General features: G+C 39.0%; 2 protein-coding genes across 5 annotated transcripts in view; one reads left to right on the top strand and one right to left on the bottom strand.

Annotated features, from left to right (window-relative positions):
- LOC139444629 (protein kinase C delta type-like) overlaps positions 1–18238 on the top strand; it is a 133658-nt gene that overhangs the window by 52502 nt on the left and 62918 nt on the right. For all 4 annotated transcript variants that reach the window (XM_071225543.1, XM_071225546.1, XM_071225544.1 and 1 more), the window contains one exon: positions 12785–12873. The gene's annotated coding sequence lies outside the window, so the exon portion shown is untranslated. The remainder of the gene's footprint in view (positions 1–12784; positions 12874–18238) is intronic.
- LOC139446418 (mucin-1-like) lies at positions 1366–13713 on the bottom strand. The gene is made up of 2 exons (XM_071227744.1): positions 13592–13713; positions 1366–1945 (listed from the first exon to the last, which is right to left on the bottom strand). The coding sequence occupies exons 1-2, from the start codon at positions 13711–13713 to the stop codon at positions 1366–1368; spliced, it is 702 nt and encodes a 233-aa protein (XP_071083845.1).

Here is an 18238-nt window from a genome sequence, read left to right as displayed (position 1 = left end):
GAACGAATGAATGAACCATCCCTGAATGAATGAATGAATGAATGAATGATCCCACTACTTTCTGTTTCATATCCTACTACACAGATTCTCTAAGTTGGACTTTTCTGCCAGAATTTACTACACAAACACTTTCTCTATAATTTTCCTTATGTTGTTTACAAGACAGACAGCGAAAATAAATATCCCCTGCCACACTCCGCAGGTTAAGCACAAGTCAGATACATATGAAGATAGCCAGCTGAATGGGATGAATCTCATTAGCTTGTGCTACTCTTCAAAAAGTGAGTTTTCTTGATGAATGTTTTCCTCCCTGTATGTAATAGAACATTCAGGAGGTTTTATGTGAATTTATTGACATGCCATGTCCTAATTGATTTTTGACTAAGAGTATTTGGACACAAGGAAACATCAATTTTGCCAGAGTTAAAGCTAATATCTGGTTCCTAGACCTTCATCCACATTTTCATGAAATATGAATAGGGAACTTTTTTATCAAGGAAAGGTATTTCATCTTGGGAAGAGAGAAAGAGACATAACGATTTGCTTGTTGTGGCACCCGTGAAAATACTTTGGGACTATAAAGTATTGTGTGGTCGAGTGTTGTGTTGGTTGATAGGGAAGAAAATCTAACAATCAAATTGTTATGGCCTCATGTACTTTAGATATACAGCTTTTGTTTTGAAGCCAATTATGTTGCAGGGGACATACAGAAGTGGTTCTTCCATCCATCTGTCTGTTGTGTGTGGCTTCCAGATCTTTACTCAGCAACTGTTCATATAGCTTCATGAAATTTTAATCTTAATTTCAAATTAATTCAATATTTTAATTTTTCCCATGGAATCATGATATATGTACATTATGAATGATATCGACGGAAGTATTTGGCTTGTCTCAAAAGAAGAACTTAAAGTATTCATGCACAGATATTAGCCAAACATACCATTGATGAATTTTGGCACTTAAAATGTTCAAATAGCAAAATTCATCTTGTTTTGAAAACCAAAACAAGAATCTGTTTTTGTTTCTATGATTTTTATGTTTAACGTTTAAAGATAAACTGTTTTACTTTTGGTGAAACAATAATAGATAAAACTGTTAACAGATAAAAATAATAAAACCCCAAATCTCACAAAAACATCCCAGAGAAACTTTGCGTGTTGTGATTTCGACCATTATTCTACTTTCCTGAAGGCCTGGACTTGCTATGTGTAGGGGTGTCTATGGGTTTACCATTCCTGCTGGCGCCAAACTGCATGTTCCTGGGAATGGTTTATGGTTCCAGGCTAATGTCATCCTCAGAGAATGTGGTATGATGATGAAGGGCTTATGTCTGTGTGCTAGAAAAACATGGCATACCAATAGGTATCAATGTGAAGGTGAGGGGCGTGGGTTGAAGGTGAGGGTCGAGGGGTGAATATGAGGGTCGAGGGGTGAAGGTGAGGGTCGAGGGGTGAAGGTGAGGGTCGAGGGGTGAAGGTGAGGGTCGAGGGGTGAATATGAGGGTCGAGGGGTGAAGGTGAGGGTCGAGGGGTGAAGGTGAGGGTCGAGGGGTGAAGGTGGGGGTCGAGGGGTGAATATGAGGGTCGAGGGGTGAAGGTGAGGGTCGAGGGGTGAAGGTGAGGGTCGAGGGGTGAAGGTGAGGGTCGAGGGGTGAATATGAGGGTCGAGGGGTGAAGGTGAGGGTCGAGGGGTGAAGGTGAGGGTCGAGGGGTGAAGGTGGGGGTCGAGGGGTGAAGGTGAGGGTCGAGGGGTGAAGGTGAGGGTCGAGGGGTGAAGGTGAGGGTCGAGGGGTGAAGGTGGGGGTCGAGGGGTGAAGGTGAGGGTCGAGGGGTGAAGGTGAGGGTCGAGGGGTGAAGGTGGGGGTCGAGGGGTGAATATGGGGGTCGAGGGGTGAAGGGTGAGGTTGGATGCTTGTTTATTTGTGTTACAGCTTGGATACTGCTGACTGTGGAGTATAGCACGAAACAAACAAACCAACATCATTCACTCCCTTAGGAGATAAACATACTGTGTTTTCAATGTAGACCTGGGTTACCTGTGTAGGTCTAACCATGTTTAATTGAATTTGTAACTGAACGCGCAAGCTTCAAATATTTTGTAACTATGCAATTTGTAGCCTATAATTGTACATATTATTTAAAAATAACAACAATAACTAAAAAAGAAGTACTATTGTACTATTAGCTTCTATGGTGATTTGGCGGTCAAATCGGCAGTTTCTCAGACATAGACATAGACATAGTTTATTATTTCAATCAGTGAGGGTTTATTGTGATTTGATAACCTCTGATTGACTCCGAATCAAGTAATTCCAAATTCATAGTAGAATTATCCTTCTCAAAAGATTATGTCTTGAAAACACCACTGTGTGGCACTGTGATAAATGAAGATACGTTGAATACCAAGCCTATTAGGAATAAATAGATGCTATTACATGGTTTGACACCCCAGGCACCACGGCAGTCATCAGTGCTTCAGAATCCATACCATATGTTTGTATTAGAGCTCATGGACCCTATTATTAGATCACAACTAGGCCTGAGGGCCGGACCATTTGATATTCTGGGGGGAGGGCTGGGATTTTGTGTGGTGACTAAATAGTTATTCAGCTACAGCTGCAAAACCATGAATATTTATTTAATTCAGACTACAAACTAAACACTTTTTGTAAAAAGCACATTGCATCAATGTTATTTTCATGGCAGACATTTCTTTTTTTTAACAATCTGAAGCATAAGTTTTGTTTTTCAACCATTTTCTGAAACAATTTTTTTGGGATAATTTAAGATCCCAGGCCCCCCACCAGAACATGAAATGTGTTTTGATTTATTGTTACAGCCATTATACAATATATTACGTGACTAGCCACGGGTCCAGGTAGTCTTGAGGGTACCTGGATCCTACTCAGGACCCACCTGACCCAGATACCTGAGTTACCTGTCCCAGCTCTACCCTGCACAGAATCTCCAGCAGAAAAGGTTGCTGATTTAATCAATGTTTTGCAAGAAGTTATAAAAGTTGGTGTTGCTTATCTCACAAGTTTCAGCAGTACAGCACAGGGGAATAGAGATAAAATTCCAGTCTCGAAATGGATTTTACATACATCCATGGTCATTTTTGTATGCAATCTCATGACCGGCATTTTGTTTGTGAGATGAAAATATTTTAAGATTTTCTTCTTTAAATTGTGGTTTTTATGTGTTATAAGCAAGATGCCCAGAAAATGTCCCTATATAACTAAAGTAATCTTGACGTGCCAAAGTACTGTACACCTGCTTGGGAGGTTTGCAATAACTTCATTTTTCAGTGTCTCTGTCAGAGTTTTTTGTGTCTCCCATTTAATCTGTAATTTACAGTTTTCTGAGTACTTCCTGAATGAATACTAACAGTTTGACTGGCATTCGAGAAGTTGGTGAGTAGAAAGTGTACAACTATATGGATAACATCTTCTGGTGTATTGCATGTATCAGTGTTTCGATGTAGATTGTTACACCAGCTTGATAACGGTGTTAGAATCTACATCAAAATGCTATATGCAATAAACCAGAAGTTGTTATCCATAAAGTTGTACGTTTTCTTACTTCCTTAGTGAAGTATTCTCAGCAGCAGAAGGAAATTAGTGGAACAGTGTCCTGCTTATGACAGGAAAAAGTATCTGACTGTGTTAAAAATATAGTTGGTGTGGAAGCATGTGCCTCAGTTGTATACTCTTGGCAGACTTGCCCCAGGTTGTCCCATCTCTAAGTCACAGATTGTCAGGCCAGGTTTAGTCTGAACTTCAAAAATAAGTTGGATGCGACTCTCAAGGTTTTGAGGGTTAAAACAGTAGGTAGTAGGATGGGACCATTAATCATGAGGCAGTGAAATTTAGGACCTTTAGTCAGTAACATGTAGGGCCTTTAGTCAGTAGGCAGTATGTTATATGGCCTTTAGTCAGTAGGCAGTATGTTATATGGCCTCAAGTCAGAAGACAGTAAGATGTAGGGCCTTTAGTCAGTAGGCAGTATGTTATAGGGCCTTTAGTCAGTAGACAGTATGTTATATGGCCTTAAGTCAGAAGGCAGTAAGATGTAGGGCCTTTAGTCAGTAGGCAGTATGTTATAGGGCCTTTAGTCAGTAGACAGTATGTTATATGGCCTTTGGTCTGTAGATTGTAAGATTTAGGGCCATTAGTCAGTAGTCAGTAAGATGTTGGGCCTTTGGTCAGTAGGAAGTGAAATTTAAGGCCTTTTAATCTGAGGCAGGAAGATTTAAGGGCTTTCGAGTCTATAAGATTTAGGGCCTTCACTCAGTAGGCAATATTAATGTAGGGCATTTGGTTTCTATAACAATGTTTTGTAAAGCAAAATGCAGGAATGCCTTTATTTCCTGGCTTTGTTGTTTTTCAGCCTTTATGGTAAGCTGTAGATTTCTATGTTACAATTAGCAGTATTTCATTGTCATTGTACTTTAAAATTCATCTGATGATAGCGTTCCAAGTTGTTACACTCTTGTCAGGACCATCTGTACAACTTATGCCTCCATAGCTGGCAGTGATGTTACTGCACTCATTGTCACCACGCTCAGCTGCCACCTGTTTACCTTTGTTAGATAAGGACATTTTAAGAGGTATTTGAGTCGATGAAATTAGGACATTGCTATCATTGTAAGATCACTGTTGATCTCAAGGGCTGAATAAACCCCAGCCCCCTGCTTGTCTCATCTCCAGCTGACAGGGTGGATGTGTCTGATTGCCTGGTGTATGTGTTGGGGTGTGGTTGGTGGCAACTGACAGGGTATGTATGTCCTTGGGACAGCTGGGAGATACAACAAATATTTTTTTAATACCCTGACATAGGTCAAATCTAGTTTCTAAGTATCTCAAGGATCTCAGAAATGTATTTGGAACTTGGGGAAAGGTTCTGTGCACACTTTGGCCAGCTTGAATGTATGTTTATGGACTTTTTGGACTCTTCCTCCCATTCCCCCCCCCCTGGCCTTTCATTGTCTGTATTAAGTTAACTACCCAGGGTCTGCTATTTCTGAAGATACCTTACTGTCAGGGCTTTTCGACATTGGTCTTGAAGTTTAAGGGATGACTGATGGACAGTTAACAATCACCGCAAATTTAGATTTTTTCATAACTTCAAATGGCTATAACGTCATTATTTTGGTGTTTTTGATTTACTTTAGTGATACTCACAAATACACATGTCCAAGTGCTTTCCACAAACCCATAACACATGGTATGGTTTCCTAAAAGGATCATGTGACCAGCCCCTAATGCATTATGGTCGGAAATAATTTTTCAATCTGATTGTGGTAGCTGACAGAGAATATGATGATGTGTGATGGTTGGGGTGGGGGTTGTTCACAGTGAGAATCATGGATTCCCACCCATCTATGACAGGTTACACATGAGGAGGGGCATTAGATAATTAGCAGTTTTAGAAAAGGGTTTCCTGACTGTGGACTGTCCTTTTAATCGGTTAATCATAATTAAAAAAATTCTTATTTCGTATTAACATAATATTTGACATTATTGGAGGGTTTGGGATAGAAATGGTATTAGCATTTTCAAGTGTTTCATCGAATCTTTTTTTTACGCAATCTTCATAAATCTGTTGGCATGGAAATCTAATTCGAACTCCCCCCATCGTAGAATTGACTCCTCTAGGCTTTCATGATGAAGCTGAAATTTGGCAGACTGAGATGTAGAACGTCATCCCCTCATCATCAGCAAGAACTCAGATTGATAGTAGAAGTATACATCATCTCCCTAGAGTGATGGCATATATTCAGTTTTGACAGAAAGTTATTTCCAGAAAATCTTGCCACCAGATGTGCTATGTTTCATTGATGTTTTACTTTGAAGTGTGTTGTCTGTAGATGTTTTATGTTATTATCACTGCCAGTGTTTTTTCTCTCTGTAGGGAGAAGGATTAGTAAAAAGTGACAATGAGATATCCAGTTGAAGGCCATCAATATGTTGTGTTTCTCATCTCCGTGCTTAGCTTCAGAAAGAATGGTCGTCAGAATAAAAAAAAAAAAAACAACAGAAAAAATCTCATGCTCATAATCTGATGGCACTGTTGTTGAGCCATATTTGTAATGAAATGGTTGCTGTATTGGTTTTGAGAGCAGAATAGATTGAAAAAGAGGGGAGATAACACAAGGGGAAATGATAGTACTAGGAAGAGTTACTTCACTTCTTCAAATGTCCTTCCAATAAATTATATTGAAGAATGTTTAATGAAACTTTAAATTCAGTTGGCAAATGGGATGATATGAAACACTTTTAGCGATCCTCTAAAAGGACAGTAAATTCGGATTGGTGGGTGAGGTGTGGTGACATGGGGTTTAACGTCGCGTTCAAGATTATTGCATTTATATAGCGACGTGCATGCACGTGTGTGTGTGTGTGTGTGGCTGCTTGTACTAGTCCAGACTGATGCCGATTTATAGTGCTAGCTCACTGAGATACCATGCCGCAGTTTAACATGAATATCCCACTCGGACACAGTATACTGACTCCGAGCCGACCAGTCCTTGTTTTAGCCCCTAAAAGAGGAGCGCCAGACATGGTAACAACAAGTACCATCTTTTAACGTCTTTTGGTATGACACGGCCGGGGATCGAACCTCGGATCTTCCGCTCTCCGGGCGTGTGCTCTATCACTAGACCACGGAGGCGGTCTTGGTGGGAGATGAGTAATACAAACAATAAGACAGACAGCCTTGAAGTACATGTAATACAGTCTGGGGACTTCAGTCTGCTCCCTGTCTCTGTCATGTACCATAATTACCTAAAATAATGTTCTTGGCATTAAGCCCTTGAAGTATATATGGAAGCCTTTTAGGGCCATTTGTTTTTTTTCTTGTTTTCTTCAAATTTCAAGATCTTATGTTGAAAATTCAAGATAGTAAGTTGAAACTTCAAGAGACATACTAGGTTAAAATTTCACGATAATAAGCATGATATAACTTGAAATTTCAACTTAGTATCTTGAATTTCAAGATGCTATTTTGAAATTTCAAGATGCAAAAGTTAATAAGTTGAAATTTCAAGATAATAAGTTGAAATTTCAAGATATTAACTCATATATTATAGGGGGCACGGGTGGTCCAGTCGTCTAAGGCGCTGTGATTTGCTGTGCAGATACCTATGATTGTGGTTTGCCCCGACTATGTTTCTAGGTTTGTTAGCACCATACCTGTGCTCCTGCGTTTCACCATAGTGGTAAAGGTCTGAGACCTGCATTACTTCGGGCTTTCCTCCCACATTAAGCTGACACACCATGATATAACTGGAATACTGTTAAAAGCGGCGTTAAACCCAACTCACTCACTCACTCCCTCACTCATATATTCTATATTGTCTTCGCCCTAGTGTAATCGGACCATGCCATGATTTACTGTTGGCAGTTGTTCCTGTCAGGCATGTAAGCAAGCAGTTATGGTATTTTCTTGGTCAGTAGAGAGGGCACAAAATGTTAAGTTCTGATATGTGGAAGTAATTATTTCAATTAAAATCTCATCAATTCATTTATCAATTTCATGACTTGATTTTTATATCTTAATATTAACACAAGATATAACATAAATCTCCCTGCTGTTGCTTTTCTATCAAAATAACCCATAATTGAGATGATATTTCCCTACCAAATTATGTGTGTGATATCCTAAATTGTTATTTATGGCAATATTTATGGAAATTAAATCAGGGAGTGTTTTCATGTTGAGAGACAAAATCCAATGCCAAATATATTTTATTTTTGTGTGTATTTAAGTTGTTAACAAGTGTTTATTTTTCTAATATGGAGATTGTGGATCAGATTATGTCGACAGTAATGCATTCTTGGTGGAGGAGTTCAGACGACATGGAGATTAGATCGTTACAATGTCGGATTGTGTGTCAACATACCCCATAGCATGAACTGAAATTTGTGACCAGCTATTTTAGTCTAATTTATACATTTATGTTTCATTCAAAGTTTTAAAATTATTTTCCCTGAAAAGTTAAAGCTGATTTGGATTTGGATAAGGAATTATTGATATTACTTTACAAGTCATTGTATCATTAAAGTTCCATTAAATCAAACTTGTACAAATGATACCGAAGTCTGTCTTGGAATTTCCAATTCACCCTATCACAAACAAATTAACAGTGTATTGACAAGCCAACAGCATTCAGTTTCAATTGACGTGAAATAAACAGGGATAATTATATCAGATATTAGCCTGTTTCTATGGTTATCAATATCATCAGACTCCTTGGGAACAAGGAGGTAACCCAGAGGAATATGAATTTAACGCCACAGTGCAAGTCAAATTTGGCTGTGCGCCAAAACACATTTTTCTCGGACAAACATTTAGTTGATAATCCATGCAGGATGCAATTGATGAAGATGATGCAGGTCATTTCCTTTCTGTGTGCATACATCTGCATTACTGGTGATCAGGTCTGGCCAAATGAACATGGAATGGATGGTGGCTTGTCAGGGCTTCCGGCTGTGTGGCAGGGAGGGGGCTGGTGAGTGAGTGAGTTGGAAGTACTTGGGTGATTGAGTGAGTGAGTCGGAAAGTATCTGCCTCAGTGAGTGAGTTGGAAGAACTTTGGTGAGTGAATGAGTGAGTCGGAAAGTATCTGCTTCAGTGAGTGAGTTGGAAGAACTTTGGTGAGTGAATGAGTGAGTCGGAAAGTATCTGCCTCAGTGAGTGAGTTGGAAGAACTTTGGTGAGTGAATGAGTGAGTCGGAAAGTATCTGCCTCAGTGAGTGAGTTGGAAGTACTTGGGTGATTGAGGGAATGAGTCGGAAAGTATCTGCCTCAGTGAGTGAGTTGAAGTACTTTGGTTATTTGGTGAGTGAGCTGGAAAGTACCTGCCTGAGTGAGTGAGTGAGTTGGAAAGTATCTGGGTGAGTTAGTGAGTTGGAAGTACTTGGGTGAGTTAGTAGTAATTGGGTTAGTGAGTGAGTGAGTTGGAAGTACTTGGGTGAGTTAGTGAGTTGGAAGTACTTGGGTTAGTGAGTGATTGAGTGAGTTGGAAGTACTTGGGTGAGTTAGTGAGTTAGAAGTAGTTGGGTGAGTTAGTGAGTTGGAAGTAGTTGGGTGAGTTAGTGAGTCGGAAGTACTTGGGTGACTTGGTGAGTGAGTTAGAAAGTACCTGCCTGAGTGAGTGATTGAGTGAGTTGGAAGTACTTGGGTTAGTGAGTGATTGAGTGAGTTGGAAGTACTTGGGTGAGTTGTGAGTTAGAAGTAGTTGGGTGAGTTAGTGAGTTGGAAGTACTTGGGTGATTTGGTAAGTGAGTGAGTTGGAAGTACTTGGGTTAGTGAGTGAGTGAGTTAGTGAGTTGGAAGTACTTGGGTGAGTTGGTGAGTATGGGGGTGTGGGAGTTAGCAGGTGAACATGAGATAGTCAGTGATAAGTGCTAAGCACTGTAACATTGACCATGTCCTTCTCTAATGACTGTTTTAGTTGACCTGCTTGTGTGTATTCAATATGAATCTTACATTCCACTTAAACTGTAAGTCTCAAATTCCAGGCCACTGGCCGTAAATGATTGAAGACAAACTTCGAGTGATCAATCTCCTCAAATTACAGGGAGGGATTGACATAAAGAGCTCATTAAATGTAGGTCTTGTGTAAACAGGGCTGTTTCAAATAACCTTCGTCTATATCTAGCACTTTCCTTCTCATTGAAAGGTCACTATTTTGCATAAATGCTATTTGTTCTGGTGAGAGGTATTTGTCCATGTTAATTTGAAGACAGCTAATATCTAGAGGACTTGTGCTATTGGCAATAAATGGTCAGTATTCTGATATCTTGAAATATGAAGTTATTTATTTCTTATGGCATGGCATCTTCTGTCCATGAACCTTTCACTTTGCCCGAGACAAATGATGATGATGATGATGATGATGATGATGATGATGATGATGACAGATGGTAATAATGGTGATGATGGGGGTGATAGATGTTGATGATGACAGATGGTAATAATGATGATGATGATGATGATGATGATGATGATGACAGATGGTAATAATGATGATGATGGTGGTGATAGATGTTGATGATGACAGATGGTAATGATGATGATGATGATGATGATGATGATGACAGATGGAAATAATGGTGATGATGGTGGTGATAGATGTTGATGATGACAGATGGTAATATTGATGATGATGGTGGTGATAGATGTTGATGATGACAGATGGTAATAATGATGATGATGATGATGATGATGACAGATGGTAATAATGATGATGATGGTGGTGATAGATGTTAATGATGACAGATGGTAATAATGATGATGATGATGATGATGATGACAGATGATGATGATGATGATGATGATGATGATGATGATGATGATGATGACAGATGGTAATAATGATGATGATGGTGGTGATAGATGTTAATGATGACAGATGGTAATGATGATGATGATGATGATGATGATGACAGATGGTAATAATGATGATGATGTTGATGTTGATGATGACAGATGGTAATAATGATGATGATGATGATGTTGATGATGACAGATGGTAATAATGGTGATGATGATGATGATGTTGATGATGACAGATGGTAATAATGGTGATGATGGTGGTGATAGATGTTAATGATGACAGATGGTAATAATGATGATGATGATGATGATGATGACAGATGGTAATAATGATGATGATGATGTTGATGATGACAGATGGTAATAATGGTGATGATGGTGGTGATAGATGTTGATGATGACAGATGGTAATAATGATGATTATGGTGGTGATAGATGAGTGAGTGAGTGAGTGAGTGAGTTGGGTTTAACACCGCTGTTAACATTATTCCAGTTATATCACGGCGTGTCAGCTTATTGTGGGAGTTAATATTAGAATTCAAAAATTACAGTCAAGTCATGAAATTGATAAATGAATTGATGAGATTTTAATTGAAATAATTACTTCCACATATCAGAACTTAACATTTTGTGCCCTCTCTACTGACCAAGAAAATACCATAACTGCTTGCTTACATGCCTGACAGGAACAACTGCCAACAGTAAATCATGGCATGGTCCGATTACACTAGGGCGAAGACAATATAGAATATATGAGTGAGGGAGTGAGTGAGTGAGTTGGGTTTAACGCCGCTTTTAACAGTATTCCAGTTATATCATGGTGTGTCAGCTTAATGTGGGAGGAAAGCCCGAAGTGATGCAGGTATCAGACCTTTACCACTATGGTGAAACGCAGGAGCACGGGTATGGTGCTGACAAACCTAGAAACATTATCGGGGCGAACCGGGATTCGAACCCACAATCATAGGTTTCTGGCGTACTCAAGGGACGCAACTCTGCACAGCGAATCGCTGCGCCTTAGACGGCTGTGCCCCCCATGATAGATGTAATGAATATGTTGATGATGACAGATGGTATTAATGATGGTGGTGAAAGATGATGATGATGATGATGATGATGATGATGATGATGATGTTGATAGTAGTAATGGTGAATATGATGATTTATAATGTAGTCAAAAACAAAATCTGCAGTTATGATGATAATATTGTATATATTCAAATACACCAGTTTTCAAACAAAGGTTAGAAATTATTAATTCACTTATTGTAAAAAGTTTCCAGTCATTGACTCAACAGACTCAACATGTAGGCACAGTCAAGCATCATATGGAGGAAGTCAAGTGATGGTATACCCAACACCCAAACTTTCCTCCCAGAAACACCATCCCTATGCTGGGATAGAAGTGTACCTGGCCTCTCTTCCCTGTGAGAAATACAAAACACTTTCGACCAGAACCTTGCTAGCCCCCGCAGTAGGCTTAGTGACAGCAGTAATCATGAAACAGGGTAGCAGTTTTATACCATACCGCATCGATTTGCCACTGATGGGTTTAAGACTTTCTGTATTATCAGTTAATGCAGAAACCATTTACCCAATGTCTATGCATAATTTGAAGTAAACGATTTGTATAACAAATTCCTTTTAAAGCAGAATAGATTACAACTTTAAGTATGTTGTTTATTGAAAGTGTGTATATTTCAATCTACTGCTTGTTAGTAGTTTTGCTGTAACTCTCATTCAAGACCTTTTGGAAGAAGGAACCTTATGATGGCAGCCTTTCTCAAAATGATATCCTGAAGAAATATCTTATTAAAAAATATCTAACCACAAAATAAAATCCAAATGAAGCCCAGAACAATGCTTAATTTCAGGCCTAGAACTGATGCATTCTAGACTTGCCAAATCATTCTAGACTTGAGTTGGATTCATTTATTTATTTATTCTCTTGGGTCATGGAGACAGACTAGGTTGGAAAGGGAAGTGTAAATTGATTTTATGAAACCCAGGAAGTAAACTATACTGTTATTGTTTACTGTCATTAACCATGTCAGTTTACAAGTTCAGTGCAAGACTGAGGTATATGGTTTCAATAAAGCAATAAAAGTCACGAACACAATGCCACAAAGACTTTCCTTTAAAACTTGACCCAACATGAGCTCTATACTCTGCTCTGTCCCTGACTGAAAATGTCCCAGTGCACACCACACGTCCAATATGAGCGATTTGTTGAAAACAGACGAAGGCTATTAGCAGGAAATATGCTGGCTTATTGTTTTCGTAGCATACCAGCCTCCTGCTGATAGACAGCCTTTTGGAGATGGGTGATTGCTGGTAGCTGTGTCCCGACACAGGCTTTGTGGACCATTATTCTGAAATATGAACAGACAACTGCTTGTGACAGAGGGGTCATTCTGTTTCTAATTACCGGATATTTGTTTCAGACTAACTTCGTCAGGACAGAAGAAACAACATAACGACAGAATAATTGGATTTACCTAATCAACGGAGTTAATCATCTTCGGATTATGAGGTAAGGCTAGTTTGGCTCGTGCTGAGGTTTATTTGTCCACCGCAATGTAATATTTGACAGTAGCTATTTATTTGGGTTGGCTGCAGTGTAAAATCAATGTTGATAAGATAAAGAATTGGTTGTAATTTGTTTTGTGTGATGGTAATGTGCATCAGTTGAGACGCTGATAAGGACTGAGATAGTCCAGTTGGTCATAATTTTGTTTGCAGAGTTGTCTCCCTTAGCAACAGGAAGTTTGGTCATTGATTTCAGTGAGTGTGTGAATGTTGTTGAACGTCGCAGTGAGCGATATTATAGCTGTGTCACTGGCTGAATCATTGAACCTGGGTCAGGCAAACCAGTGACTGAAAGCATGAGCAACAATTCACATCATTTGAGCCACATCACAGTGCCTGACTACTGATCCATTTTAGCATAGATTTCTTAGGACTAATTCCACCCTGGAATCTGCAGTGGTCAAGTGTTTGAAGATTTTGACTTAACTCGGCTTTCCAGGATTTTATCAGTATCACGTTGGCTTTCATCAGTAGTGGTGAATGTGTATGACTGGGATAATTGAAAACTGCCGACTTAATTAAATTCATAATTAAATTAAGTTATATTTCACTCTGTAATAAGAGGGCTGGCTGAAAAGTTCTAAGCCTAACTGTGAAAGACCCATACCAAGTAGATGGTTTTCATTTATTTCTCCACATAGTCCCCTTCCAGGTTTACACACTTTTGCCAGCGTTTGTGCAAGGCCTGGATGCCGGTCAAGAAGAAATTTTCTTCAGCCACCTTAAAAAAGTCATTCACATCATCATTACTAGGAAAATGGCGACCGGCTAGTTCCTTTTTCATTTTGGGAAACAGGTGGAAGTCTGACGGGGCCAAATCGGGTGAAAAAGGGGGATGGTCAAAGTGTTCGAAGCCACAATCATGAATCGCTGACATGGCAACCACCGATTTGTGAACAGGAGCATTGTCTTGGTGGAACAGGACTCCTTTAGTGAGCATTCCCCGTCACTTAGCTTTGATAACTTCACGCAACTGTCTGAGTAGGGCAGCATAATATCTTCCATTGATAGTCTGGCCTTTTTCAAGATAGTCAATCAACAGAATACCCTTGGAATCCCAAAAGACTGAAGCCATCACCTTTCCAGCAGAAGGAACCGACTTGACCTTTTTGGGGGCTGGTGATTCTGGATGCTTCCATTGTTAAGACTGAATTTTGGTTTCTGGTTGAAAGTGATGAATCCAGGTCTCATCCATGGTTACAAATCAGGCCAAAAAATCATGGGGATCTGCTTCAAAACGGCATAAATTGTCACGGGATGTCAGGAATCTGACACGTTTCTGATCTGCTGTCAAGAGCTTAGGCACCCATCCTGCAGAAACTTTTGTCATTCCCAAGTCGTTGGTGATAATGTGCTCAACCCTCTCATGAGAGATGCCCACAACACTGGCAATATGTCGAGTGGTCAATCGTCGATCAGCCATCACCATGTCATGCACCCGGGTAATGTTTTCCGGAATGGTTGCTGTTGAAGGCCTTCCTGGACATGTGTCATCCACAAGGCTCTCTCTGCCACGCTTGAATTCCGCAGCCCACTTCTTTACAGTGGAAAAGAAAGGGGCATTATCCCCTAAAGTGGAGACCATGTCAGCATGAATCTGTGTTGGAGTTAGCCCTTTCAGTTGCAGGTACCTGATGACTGCCCTCTAGCCAGTTTTGTCCATTTCTGGTGATTTCAATGGGTAGGTTCACAAGATGGTCTGGTACAAAGACAATAATAACACTACAGTTGCAGTTCTTATGTCTATTATTAATTAAATGATTGTACTTGTTGGTGGCAAAAGTTTGTTTCAATCCGATTGAGATATCCTACTTAGGCTTAGAACTTTTCAGCCAGCCCTCGTATGACGGAATTACTGTTCAAAGCCTCAATAAACCCATGTCCATCACCCCTTAGTTAAGGCAGTGGATATTTGAAGGGAAGAATGTGTTTAAGCAAAGGTATACATTCTGTTCAAATACATTGCTCCAAAAGCCACACTTTTTTTGGCTTGCTTTACAGATTGTTACAGGAAAATACCCATCGGTAAGTGAACTCAAAATTTGCTGATAAAAAAACTATAAAAACAAAGTAATTCAATTTGTTTTAGTTTTCTAATCCACTACATGTGGGCTGGTCATAAAAGAGCTTCTTTAGATACACAAAAATCTTGTTAGTTTGTTTGTTTGTTTGTTTGTTAAACATTAATACAAAAATTTTAATAGTCAGTCCTGGTTTAGAATTCTTTCAGTGTGATATGCTATCAGCTTATTGGTGGAGAAAAAAAAACTGAAGTTTATTTCTTTTTAGAAAGATTTACAGTTGGCAGATCCGTAAGGCAGGTAGAGAAATTTGTGGCATGATAAAAAGTAAGATAAGCAATTTATGGTGTGATAAGAAAAGCAAATCTAAATCAATCTAAAATGAACAAAGAAGTAATGAATATCAATTGAACTTAAATAGAAAAGATGTTCATTGTTTGTAGCGATCTTGCTAAAATAATAAAGCTAGCTTGCCTAATGGTATTAGAATGTAAATTGGACCAGTAAACAAACAATTCAATAAATGTCAGTTACCACAAAATGCTTACACAACAGTATGTATGGTGTTTGAAGAAATTCAATAAAAATGTAAATGTAAATTGACATTAACATCAGCATGACAACGAATGTAATTTAAACTCAAGAGGTGTAGGAAATGTATGTCAGTTGGACAAAGAAATCAGAATGTACTAACCATTGAAGTTAATGTGATGTATGCTGGAGTTCGGAAATGGTCTATAAATGTCTCTTGCTTTTTGTGTAGTGGGGATACAGGAGGAATAATTCCTTGACAATCCTTGACAAGTGCTATATGTAGGATCTTGGAATGTTTTTGGCGGTATGTACTAAAATTTCTTTAGTGGTATGCTGTTAATTTAATTAAGCAGGGTAGGTAACTCTGCACTGCTCGTAAACACATGTGCTCTTCGATATTGGATGTCACACGATGTTCGTTCGCCGAAGATGTATGTAGCATCGTATGAGCATAAAAACGGTATATGGAATACAAAACTTACAAATTGTATTTCATAAGACGGTAATGTAAGGATATTTATAACCTATATATTCAATATTTTTGCATGTTTAAATGCATAAGTAAGAAGTGGTTGCATGCATCGACAGTACAAAAACATTTCAAGTATTGTTTGTTTATGTTGCAGTCAATCTTAATCTACAATTCGTTTACAAATCTCACAAAAAATAAACCTCGAAGATTGTGAATTGTCATGTCATGCATAAATCTATACTCTATGCAAAATCAAGCAATCTAATACCATATCGTACATTATTCAATTGAATACAATACATGATATGTTTGATGCAAACTTTGTACCTCTTATCCTGGCTAGATGCCAAATTTGTTTGTTTATAGTTATATGATATTGCCTTGTGTCACAATGGATGAGGGACTCTGGAATGACTGTTGACAACAGTTTGCTCTCTGGCAGAGAGTTTTGTTAAAAAAACCAAGATCCTTCCAGTCTTATAAAGGCATTTAGAAGTGATACACATTAGGAAGAGAATTTATGGATGTCAACTTCTCATTATGAGGAACACAATGTTTCGGAGTATATACTTACTCCTTTATCAGGTGAATGACTCTTATTCTGAGGAACACAACGTTTCGGAGTATATACTTACTCCTTCATCAGGTGAATGACTCTTATTATGAGAAACATAATGTTTCGGAGTATATGCTTACTCCTTCATCAGGTGAATGACTCTTATTATGAGAAACATAATGTTTCGGAGTATATACTTACTCCTTTATCAGGTGAATGACTCTTATTCTGAGGAACACAACGTTTCGGAGTATATACTTACTCCTTCATCAGGTGAATGACTCTTATTATGAGAAACATAATGTTTCAGAGTATATACTTACTCCTTCATCAGGTGAATGACTCTTATTCTGAGGAACACAACGTTTCGGAGTATATACTTACGCCTTCATCAGGTGAATGACTCTTATTATGAGAAACATAATATTTCAGAATATATGCTTACTCCTTCATCAGGTGAATGACTCTTATTATGAGAAACAATGTTTCGGGGTATATACTTACTTCTTCATCAGGTGAATGGCTCTTATTATGAGAAACAATATTTCGGGGTTATGCTTACTCCTTCATCAGGTAAATGACTCTTATTATGAGGAACACAATGTTTCGGAGTATATGCTTACTCCTTCATCGGGAGGCATCAAACGGCATCTTTGGAGTGACGAACAAACACTTTAACCACTAGGCTACCCCACTGCCTCCATATTGATAGGGGGTGTTCGGGTAACCTAGTGGTTAAAGTGTTCGCTTGTCACGCCGAGGACCCGGGTTCGATTCCCGACATGGGTACAATGTGTGAAGCCCATTTCTGGTGTCCCCCGCCGTGATATTGCTGGAATATTGCTAAAAGCGGCGTAAAACAATACTCACTCCCATACTGATAGGGACATGTTCCTGTACTGTGGTAGAATATAGCTCTCCAGACATGCCTATTTGTATCATCAGGACTTTGTTGAGTTGTTAGTTTGATTATATTTAATTCCGATACCTCACAATCACGTGCTGCACCAACTTCACTAAGTAGAGACTGTAATAAGAAATAGGACTCATGTCCTAAAGCCCATCATTTGTAAAGTTTGGAGATTGCTGCTTTAGATCATTTATAGCTGATGTGGTGTCATTAAGTGTGAATATGTCCAGTGAATATTCGTTAGCATTGTTAATTACACCAATCAATGTTCTACAAACACTTACACAAATTAATGAATATCGTTCATAGAGTGTAGTACGAGCAAGCAGTGTTTATGGGTCAGTCCGTGTGAATGCGGCCGGTCAATCCTGTGTCTGCCAACAGATGGTTACCGGGGCAGATATTTGTTACAGTTAGATATCTCTCCTACACCTTCTCACGTAACCACGTTCGGAGTCAGGTGTAAGCAAGCAGGCTTATATTTTCTTATGCGTGGAAGATTGTCACTATGTGAGTGGTTGATAGCCGGAAATGAAACTTATGGCGAGTCAGCGTCGAGGCTTTGACACAGGTGTATTTGGTTGTTATTGATCATTGAGTGCAGCTGAATACTTCAAGGGTGGAACTGAATACTGTGTTATAGTAATTGGAGTTGGTGCAATAATGAAAGACTGTACAACTGTTCAGGTAAGTTTGAATAATGCATGAAGGGACATTTAATCTCAACTTGTGCATTTAGGGTAGCGGCCGATCTAGGATTTCTATGAGCGGTGCACACTATACTCAAGTCATGAGGTAAACTAAAACACTAGGTTG

Source organism: Haliotis cracherodii, unplaced genomic scaffold, assembly GCF_022045235.1.
Source record: "Haliotis cracherodii isolate W230 unplaced genomic scaffold, xgHalCrac1.p SCAF_6, whole genome shotgun sequence".
NCBI classification, from domain to species: Eukaryota; Metazoa; Mollusca; class Gastropoda; order Lepetellida; family Haliotidae; genus Haliotis; species Haliotis cracherodii.
The sequence above is the reverse complement of the archived record's forward strand: the minus strand, read 5'-3'. Positions and strand labels throughout refer to the sequence as shown.

Coding starts and splice junctions, on each gene's coding strand:
- LOC139446418 (XM_071227744.1), bottom strand. CDS start 13,713: ATGAAAAAGGAACTAGCCGGTCGCCATTTTCCTAGTAATGATGATGTG. Junction 1,946..13,591: donor TTGCACAAACGCTGGCAAAA/GTGTGTAAACCT, acceptor TATACTCCACAG/TCAGCAGTATCCAAGCTGTA.